At 52.5% G+C, this 9,962-nt stretch overlaps 3 protein-coding genes across 3 annotated transcripts; all 3 read right to left on the reverse strand.

The window, feature by feature from the left end:
- Window positions 1-413: 413 nt before the first annotated feature.
- On the reverse strand, window positions 414-1,438 carry QC762_0028570 (uncharacterized protein; the record flags this gene model as incomplete). Its single annotated transcript, XM_062883187.1, has 2 exons — window positions 414-1,077; window positions 1,172-1,438. 2 exons carry the CDS (start codon window positions 1,436-1,438, stop codon window positions 973-975), a joined length of 372 nt encoding a protein of 123 aa, XP_062747469.1. The 3' UTR covers window positions 414-972.
- A 488-nt stretch (window positions 1,439-1,926) lies between these two features.
- QC762_0028580 (uncharacterized protein) lies at window positions 1,927-3,327 on the reverse strand (the record flags this gene model as incomplete). Its single annotated transcript, XM_062883188.1, has 4 exons — window positions 2,681-3,327; window positions 2,308-2,541; window positions 2,143-2,251; window positions 1,927-2,076 (listed from the first exon to the last, which is right to left on the reverse strand). The coding sequence occupies exons 2-4, from the start codon at window positions 2,343-2,345 to the stop codon at window positions 1,927-1,929; spliced, it is 297 nt and encodes a 98-aa protein (XP_062747470.1). The 5' UTR covers window positions 2,346-2,541; window positions 2,681-3,327.
- A 4,223-nt stretch (window positions 3,328-7,550) lies between these two features.
- Window positions 7,551-9,631, reverse strand: QC762_102310 (uncharacterized protein; the record flags this gene model as incomplete). Its single annotated transcript, XM_062884617.1, has 5 exons — window positions 7,551-8,217; window positions 8,275-8,592; window positions 8,645-9,221; window positions 9,278-9,360; window positions 9,412-9,631. The coding sequence occupies 5 exons, from the start codon at window positions 9,629-9,631 to the stop codon at window positions 7,754-7,756; spliced, it is 1,662 nt and encodes a 553-aa protein (XP_062747471.1). The 3' UTR covers window positions 7,551-7,753.
- Window positions 9,632-9,962: the final 331 nt, after the last annotated feature.

The raw sequence follows: 9,962 nt of genomic DNA on the forward strand, positions 1-9,962 counted from the left end.
TGCTTCACGTAAAGGATAGGGCTCCTGGACTCCAGTGCTTGGCGAATTCGGTGTAAGTCTTGCCATAGTCGCTACAGTAACAAATCGCTTTTCTTCAAGTCTGTTGTGTAACCTGGATATACGCGACATCCAATCGCGCTGCTGCCCCAAGGGTGACGAAAAGCGAACAGACCTTCGATGATACATGGCAAACATCCATTCTGTAGCCAACCAACAGACATGGGATGTTCCACACATGCCGACCTGCCACGTACCACACCCCTCCTGTTGTTCCATCCTCGAGCCCTCCATTATGCCTTCCTATCCCTATAACTCCCTAAACGCCTTTGGCTGAAAGCAACGCTGAACAGTGGGAAGACAAAGCGCTTGTGAGGCCGATCGAAGAACCTCGACAAATCTGAACCAATGGTGGGCCATCAATGTCAAGCTCAGTAGATAAGCGAGTAGAGTCCCGTAACGTGCGACTGGGCAGGGTTGGAGAAGAACGCAACGTGCTGGCCATTTTCACCTCGAAATCGCACAAGGTTCCCAAAAGTACTGCTGCTCGTCAAGTCGGCGAGGAAAAGAGCTGAAAGGATTGGCGGCCAAAGGCCTGATCATGTATAGATATATATACACGGTAGCGTGTCGTGATATGGATGGCGGTGCGTAAATGTGACACCCCATGGGTCGACGCGCAGAAGGAATCGGCGAGTTAGAGAGCTGCTTCCGAGTGAAAATGCTGGTTGCTGGCGGGTGTAAGATGGGTGGGCCAACATGTGCCTTAGTGCTGGCGGGCTCGCGACCTGGAGGTCTGGGAAGAGGAAGCTGGGTTGTCCCCCCTGTAATGTTTTAGAATACCACACGTCATTGAATGGTCAACTGGGAGGGGAGAACGTGGTTCATTTATCGCATTACTCTGGCCCTGGCGCTCCCGTCGGGTTGAATGTGGGTACGACCGAAGGTGCAGCAAGGCCGAGGTAAGCGGGTGGGTTATCCCACAGGGGTGCTCTTGTTGTACCCGAGTGGTTTGAGGGAGGTGGTAGAAACGAGCAAACGAGCGAGACTCACTGTGGTCTTCTCGCTGTGAAGATGTGCCTAGGGAGCTGTTAGACATATTGCCGTCGACTCGCGTCTGGGTCATTAATGAAACTCACATTGTGCAAAACACACGCTTCTCCTTCTTACTCACCTCCGCCTTGACCTCTTCAACAAAGTCGTTAATCTCGGAAAACGACTTGTTGAGTCCTCTCGCAAAGGGCGCCAGACACAGAGGTTGGAATCCCTGCTTCATAACCAAGTTAAACCAACGGCCAATGTCCCGAGAATATGTGTCTGTCGGCCATGGGTTGAAAGGAATCCGGATGACCTCCTCTTTGATGTCAACGAACCCTACCTCGGCCAGCCGCTGCGTGGTCACGTTGCTGTCGAGACGCATGGATCGGCCAAAGTTGTCCATAACAGTCAGGAGCTCTCCTGTCCACTGCGAAATCAAGGAGCCATTGACAAGTCCGGGATCATCACTACGTGGCGTGAAGTCGATTTCAACTTGCTCGATGTGCCCATAATATGGTTTGAGATGCCTGGAAGCGGTTAGCAGAGACTTGATACAACTTGCTGTTGTAGACTCACCTGTAGGCTTCGGCGTACAACCGCGGCCAGCTTGCAATGCTGCCATTGAGTGTGCGCATATGGATAAGATCCCAAGTACCTGCTTTCAGCTCTTGGGGCCACTCTGATTCAATATCCCTTTGTAAGAAGGTGAGATTGGAGGGAATGCTAACGATCTGTTAGTGTGGATGACTTGGGTAGAGGAAGACAGCATAAACTCACAATTCGGGTTGGATCAAGTTCAGATCCATGCCAACGTGTCTGCCACGCGGGTATTTGCTTCATTACGAAATTAGTATTGAAGCATGAATGAGGTGACCATGAGATGTGAGCAACTTACTCGGCCATCTCGATGGTCCAGATGCCCGTGCCACAGCCGAGATCAAGAATTGATGGTTCTTCTACCGCGACCGGGGCTTTGTGCAGGAATTCCTTGCGAGCAACCAAGCAAAACTTGTGAAATATGTCTAGGCGGTCTTGCTCATCCTTCACGTCGAGTGGTTAGTCAATCATGTGAACGGATGGACGCGAACTTGGGACCTCTCAGCTTACCGCATCAACGGGGAACATGTAAGCACCCTTTTTGTTGGTGCCATACCATCGTCCATTTTCCTGGTACACTTGTGTGTTTTGCTCATGTTGTTGTGATGAGCCGGTGCCGCTGCGGGCGGTGTTAGTCGGGCCGGCTTGGTCATCAGACGCACACAGGAAACTCACTTATAGAAGGACCTTGATGGCTGGGACTCCATCGCCATCCCGCTGTGAATCAGCCCAATCCAACAGCTTCCGAATGATCAAAGAGAAAACGGGCGGTAGGTCGTGAATATGAGTATATGGTTGCTATTTGAAATGTTGGAAGTGTGCCAGAGCTGGAAGAATGAGGTTAGAAGACCAGACACAAGAGATTTAAAACCGCCGAGCACAGTGATCCATACGGAATCGGACAGGCCACTGGCTGGATTAGCTGAACTTTTATCGTGGACACGAGCACGAGTGAGGGAGGAGGGCATATCTCGTGGAAGCTTCTCAGACACGGGCCCGCCACAATTCCTATGCAGTCACTGGCGGCTAAGAAGATGGGACAACTCACCAGTAGCAAATGATCTTTTAGAAGCCAACATTCGCCGTGGTGCCGGTAGCAAGTGGTACGGTGAGCGATGTGTGTGTGGTTTTTAAGCTGGAAGGAATGCGATATAAGATGATAAAGAGCGGTAAATTAGCTGAGACCAGCGCGCGGTTGCAAGAGCCGTGGCACTGCTCGACGATTTGAGATTGCAGTTGTTGCGGATGACACCCGACTGTTCAAGAGGGTGGGTGGAGCAAATAGAATGGAAGGAAGAAGCTCTTGGACCGGTGGCAGGGGGCGCGTGCCTTATTAACCTAAGCAAAGCCACCAGAAGGCGCTACGTCGCAGTGGGTGGTGCGGGAGCCGGGGGCTGACGGACAGGATGCACTGCCTGCGCCGGGGGACCCAAAAAAAGCAATGACAGAACCGTCGGGTACATAGAATGGAACTCGGCCTTGATGATCTTGTCAATATGTCTGCTTTGTTGTTTCCTTCCAAATTCTACTCGTCTGCTTTTTCCGGGGGATCAGGGTATCGCGGGAACACCTAGCTCGGTTGCAGGAGCTGCCCGGAGGGGTGTGTCGGGGGTCGGGTGGGTTAGGTGGTAAAAGTAAGGGTGTGGGGTTGCAAGCTCCCAGGTAGAGGGTCCCGAGGCCATATTAATACCCTGCCTACCCTGCCTACCTAGGTACGGAGTATTATTTCTACCTATGTTTGCTTCCCGTCAAGGTACCTGAGGTCCTGTTGTGATGATTCTTGGAGAATACCTACGAGATGCGCACTGTCAAAGTTGCCACCTCTCTCCATCGTTCACGTTTTCTGCTGCATCGTTCCAGCGCTTCGGGTTTGGAAGTAGCCCCTCTTGCGGGCGTCTCCATCGCTCCCGCTCCCGTATCCGGCACTCCAAGTTCCAATGTGCGTAGACACCCTCCTTGTTTTCACCAATGCCCGCTGACGTGCCGGCGGCACCTCCGCTTCTTTCTTCATTTTGTTTCAGCGACTCGACCAACCGAGTGAAATCGCCAAGCATGTGCATGACACTTCACCAGCAGACCCGAGGTGGAGCGGCTGGCAACCAACAAAGCAAGGCTCCAAGTTTCTTGTATCCATATCCCACAAAACTATCGCCATCAAGATGAACAAAGAACGTCGGCTCCAGCCAGTCGGGTCAGGCCATCCGAGAACTTTCAACGAGTTGTAACAAAGACGGCTCAAAAGTTCCCAGATCCGAAACCACAACTTGGTCGCCCACTACCATGATCAGTTCACCGGGCCGCCGCTTGCGGATGGCGCTGTTTCCAAGATGACAGATTGACGTGTTGCGGTTTCCTTATCTCGGATAAACGCACTCACTTCTGCACTTCTGAGAGAAAGCGCGTAACGAAGTTGGGAAGCTGCTGGCTGGCCAGGTGCGCAGTTTAATCAGGTTTCCAAAACAGAGTTGCATGCAACGTGGGCTGGAACCATGCCATCATGATGCGTTCCAGCTCCTCACCCACTCAGATCATCGCGGCCAAATTTCCGATGCCGCTTCTTCTTCGCGCCATTTCGGAAGCAAGCCTGCGAGGCTGCAAAAGCAGGTACACACCTGCATGTTTCTCATTACATGCCCGCCTGTTTCAAGTCGTCCTCGACATCTCCGCTCCATCCCTTGCTTCAGCTGCCTTTTTCCCTTGGCCTTCTCTCATCCGATGCCCTGAAGAGGGTTCCCCCCAGTCTCACCGAAGCCCAGACGGTGGGAGTTGAAGGTCCTCAAAGGGAATCAAGGCCCGGTCAGCTGTCCAGGGCCGCTTTTGTCCAACGTTGTTCGCTCCGAAGTTGGCGTTTCCAGCGGTTGGGGGCACCGATTGTTTTTTCCCTACTCCACCTGCTGAGCTCCTGCCAAGCGGCCAGCGCCGCCCTTGACCCTACCTGCCTGCGCAACCAACCTCTTCTTTTGATTGGTTACCGACCTGTCGGGTCGTCCCACTTTTTCTTCCCTCTCCTCCAACAGCGAGACATGAGTGGCATGGGAATGGCTCCCTGACCTCTCTCTCTGTCTCAAGCACCCAGCCCAGTCAATTTGCTTCCCACTCGGTGGATGTCGTAGACCCGTGAACCCTGAATCACGGACTGGCACGCTTCACCGACGACCCGCGGATTCCGTCGAAATTGTCTCCGAAAGCTGTGCGCTCTGAGGTTTGTCCACTGGGGCTACCTGTAACCTGGTATGCCCTCACCTCTCGGTAGTTAGCCAATTAGCATTGGTTAACTAAGCGGCGTCAGGGCAGGAGATTCATTGCGTCGTAATAAACCTGCTTGGTCTGATGAGCCCCTCACTTCTCACCGGCCGAGCCTACACTAGAGGCGGCGCTGGCGACCCAGGATGGTCAGAAGAGCACGAAAGAGTGGGGGAGTCCTGCATCTTGTATATGTGCAAGTTCGGCATGTGTTTTGCTATGCTGACCGCCTTTTCTATTACTTGCAGCTGCAGGGTGAAGCGAGGCCCTTCGGGGGGTGTAGACCTTGTTCTCAATTCAACAGCGTCGTCTCGTAACCAAACCTGCCGAGCGTGTTGCACCATCGCCCCGAAACTTTTCGGTATAGAGAAAATGACGAATCAGCTTGGGTGGACATACCCCTGGGCTTGGCCTGGAAGCTCCTTTCAAAGGTGTTTCCACTGGCTCGGCTCCACATTTCGCGGCTCCTATCCATCAGACGACAAGTATGAAAGTATGAGAGATGCTTGTCCACCAATTCTGCGCGACGTGATGACAAGACTACTGCACCAAGAATAGCAAACACGGTAGGTGAGGTGTGGCAGTCACCCTCCATAAAAGTTGAACAACTAACCCAGATGCCAGAGAATGCGTCCACAGAGGCAACCCCGGGCCGAGGCGTCGCCTGCCTTCGGGGTCTCTTCCACACCCAGTTTATGCCGGTCTCCCAAGTCATCACACCTTGCCGGGGGTTGACCGCTCCACCGGGTCATATCTCTATCTCGAGGTCGACATCTTGGAACATCAACCTACTAGTCATACCCGCATGACATGGCGGCGCGGTGCCGTCACCAGACTCACATTGCCACCTGCTGGTTCTTGAACCGTGGAACTAGTGGCGGCATGGTTGACTAAACCTGCTAATTTGGCGATTCAGCGAGTAGGGAAATAATAGACTGGCACGGGTAACCAGCAGGACATGCCTGGTGAAGTGGTGTTGGGGGCCGGTCCCAGTAGTCTGGGTGGTTAGATTGCCCGCCGTTATGCCAGATTGGGGCACAACAGCGTCTTCTCCTCCCCCCCCCCCTGCTCTCCCCCCCTCTCCATGCTGTAACACAGGAGGGTGGTGTGGGAGGGTGGGAAGCTATCTTCTGGCGATGGATGGTGTGGTGGAGTCTGCATCAGCAGTTGAGCCAGTAGATTCAGCGATTCTGCTTTGGGGGAGGCTCCTTGTGGGTAGGGTAGGGTAGGATGGTCCAGGCTGGGACTAACACTGTGCTCTATTTCAGTTTAGGGGGGAAGCTCGAACCCAAGGTAGGTACACAGTGTTACTGACATACCGGTATGCAAAGTACTTTGCAGTACTTTCTTTGCCCTTCTCGGAATATCGAAGGCCACTCGGATGGGATGGGAGGCTGCCTGGACTTGCGCTGTACACTGTGAGGGGTGACACTCGTTACTAGAAAGTACGAGGGGCGGGCATGACGAAGGTTGTGCGGTTGCCGACGTGCCACAGAGCCTTGTAAGGTTTCGAAATGTTATGACGGGTAGCTACGAGGTCAATGTATTCACCATACTGTACGGGATGTATGTGACCACATCTTGTGTGGACGTGACTCGGCCGGCAAAGGAGCAAGCTAAGACCAGTCTCGCCTCGGTGAGGCACTGGAGGGCCTGTTGCTCTAGCTCTTTGTTTTGACCAGAAAGAAATAAAGAGGACGAGGAGTGAGCGAGTGACTTGGACGGATGGTCACATACCTTACTCATAATATGCGGTGTAGTTGCGGCCTTTGCTGACTTGGACGGCCCTTTGTTTGTCTCACTCTGACCCTCTTTTTCTTGTGATACCTACCGGGGAAACCGGAAGTTGAAAAATGAATGACAGGTGGTGTCGCACCAGTAAGCACCTCGGGGGTAACCAGCCGGTGAGAGTTTTGATGTGAGGCTCACAGGCCTCCGGCCGGTTTTTCTCTGCAGGTTTTGCGGCGGTTGAGCTGCCAGATCGGTCGTCATTTGGGGAAAGATTGAGCCCAGCCCTTCACAGTCTGATTAACTTGACGCGATGTTTGGCTTCATGTTCAATTGGGAGTCGAGACGCTCGCTCTTTATGGATCGACCTTGACGGGCCGATACATGTTGTGATTTGAGACTTTCGATTGGATTTGTTTTTTGGAGTGGGAAGATCATACTGATCACATGCTATAGATGACTCAAATGTCGAAACTGGGGTACCATAATACCATAGCTTTGGGAAGACGTTGAGTTTGCCTTGGGCTTGTGGCTATCCCTGGTCTGAAAACTAGAAGTAACAACGTTTGTCCAATTAGCGGCGATCTCGAGAAATGTAGATATTAGCTGTGATCGGGAGGAGGTTATCATATGATTAGGTAGGTATAAATTGTTTGTGCGTTCTTTCCTCGTTGATTTACTTCTTTCTATGCTGTTCCGTTCTCCATCGCTTGCTCCTTCCTCAGTTTGGTAACCGGGGTGTAACTCAGGGCAGGCACTTAAGGTGCTCTTTCCCCAGCCACCTGCTGTTTTCTACTGACGTAATGGCCCTTCCTGGACTCACTAGTTTTCCAATCCATTGACTATGGAACTTGACAAGTAAACAACTTTGTTGTTATCGAGAATGGAAGCAGCTTGTAATCGCCAGACATTCATAGTCACTCTCCCACTTCGAGATAAAGAGCGTGATCAACTTCCGCAATGTTTTAGAACAAGGAATACAAAAGTGGCATCTGACTTCACTCATAGGCAGAACGCGGCATCCAAACTTTGATATGGATAGACATCTTTCTGCTTCGTCAAAATTGTATCTCAACACAAACCATGCACTTGTTCTCAGCTGCTATACAAGGTGGCCTGCATAACCTCGACTCTTTCACAGGTACACCTCCTACTCCTTCCCCTTCTTCTCCCCAAAACCCTCTGCTTCCTGCCCACCACCAGGTGCCGCCCCGTGCAGCACTTGATCATCATGAACCACGTACAGGCCCATCACCTTCGGCCCCGGATAACTCCTCCTCGCGTGGACGACCCACCAAGCCATTGTGATAACCACCACCCCAGCAAGGATAACAGAGTTGTAGTTCATAATCTCGGCGTTGGTGGGGAGGGCGTAGGGGAAGCAGTAGAAGGTGTCGAACAGAGTGATGAACAGCACGGCTAGGATGTTGATGACGAAGCCGGAATTGCCGAGGTGGAAGGGGCCCTTGGGGAAGTGTTTCCGACCCGTCAAGACGTTGGCTGCAAAAGGTATGGCGTAGGAGACGGTGGTGAGGATTATGAAGGAGCCGGCTAGGTTCAGGAAGGCCACTTCCGAGCCGAGGGGGATGGCGCCTATGCCTGTCGCTATTATGGCTGTGGGGTGTTACCTAGTGGACGGTGGAAAAAAGGGATGTGATAGAGAGAACTTACCAACAAACAACGTCGCCGGCACTGGGCAGCTGAGCCTTTCGTTGACCTTGCTGAACAGTGACGATAAGGGCACAGCATTATCCCGAGCCAGAGCCCAGTAGATCCGAGAATTGGTCAAGGTCGTGCCAATGCAGCAAAGCATCGAGGCACACCAGATGATGAACAGCAACCCGAACGTTGCCCCCAGGTTCTGGTTCCCTTCCCCATCAGCAGTCGCCTGAAGGTAAATATCCACCAGCGGGTAGGTGTTAATCCCCCCTTGAAGGATCCCAAGGTCGGTAATGGCGTAACAAAGCGCAATCGCAAAGCAAAAGGCATCTGTTTGATCAGTCAGCCTCCATCACAAAGCAAACGTCTCAGGAAAACGCACACAAAAACCCCAACCCAATCTGCAAAGCGATAGCAATGGGCAAATCCCTCCTCGGATGCGGCAGCTCCTCAGCCATATGCGTAATCGCATCTGGCGTTCCCACCGTAAAAGCCCCATTAAGCACCCCCAGCAAAAACGCCACCCCTCCCTGCCAACCCGTCAGGTTGTTCTCGTCAAAACTCCCCCAGACGAAATAGTTACTCGCCCGCTGCTTCGGCATGGCGGCCAAGACGATAATCGTGACGATCCCGCCCACAATCACAAAGAACATGCCCGCGTTCTGGGTGTACGGCAGGAGCTTGTTGCCAAAGATGACGGTCAAAATGCAAATCCAGAGAACGAGGAGGTAGGCGACGTAGACGTGCCAGGGCTCGAAGGAGTAGGTGTCGCGGTGGTAGATGACGTACATGCTGACGGTGATGTTGGCCGTGATCTGGACCAGGGCGGCGAGGTCGAACATCCAGCCGTAAAAGTTGATCCAGCCGGTGAGGAAGCCGAGGAAGCGACCGTGCTTGGGGCCGCCGGCGATGGTGGCCCAGTGGTAGACGCCTCCTGCTGTTGGGACGGAGGAGGCGAGCTGGGGGATGTTAGAGTGCTGTCTTGGAGGTTATGGCGGAAGAAAAGGGGGAATACCTCTGCTAGTCCTAGGCCGATGAAAGTGTAGTAGAAGAGGGCTACGATCAGCCCGAAAATGAGGCCTGGTGGGCCGCCATTTACTGAGACAATGTTAGTTAATTGCATTTGAGTTGGTGATGATGAGGACATACGTATAGAGACCGAGATGGATGACCCCAACGCTACCCAGGCATTGTCAACCGTTACTGCGATCCCTGCCAACCCCAAAAGGCTGTACTGCCTCTTCAACTGATCTCTGTACCCGGAATGATTGACAACAACTCCATTCTCAACCGCAGCCACCGTCTCGTCCTCTGATCCGCCATCTAATCCGTTCTTCTTGGGTAGTGGTTCACTGTTTGGGTCGGCCATGGTGTAAAACTGAGATATCGTCTTCAACTATGTACCATAAAGTAAACCACCAAACGGGAAACTTTTGAATACTTATCAATACTTTGCAAACACCCGCAGCCAACAATGCCAAAAAGTGATGAAATCACAAAATCACAAACGAAAACCTCTCTCGCTCCATGGTAGAGAGATAGTGGCCAAATCACAAGCACCGTAACTCTCTACCCTCAATCCATTGGTTGAACCAAAAGCCATATGGCAGGCAGATAGATAACAAGTGCCCAAAAATGGGCGTTGATAAGAAATGTCGAAGGATCTAAAATGCCGTAACAGTGATGGTGACATAGGGCTC

Source organism: Podospora pseudocomata, assembly GCF_035222375.1.
Source record: "Podospora pseudocomata strain CBS 415.72m chromosome 1 map unlocalized CBS415.72m_1.2, whole genome shotgun sequence".
NCBI classification, from domain to species: Eukaryota; Fungi; Ascomycota; class Sordariomycetes; order Sordariales; family Podosporaceae; genus Podospora; species Podospora pseudocomata.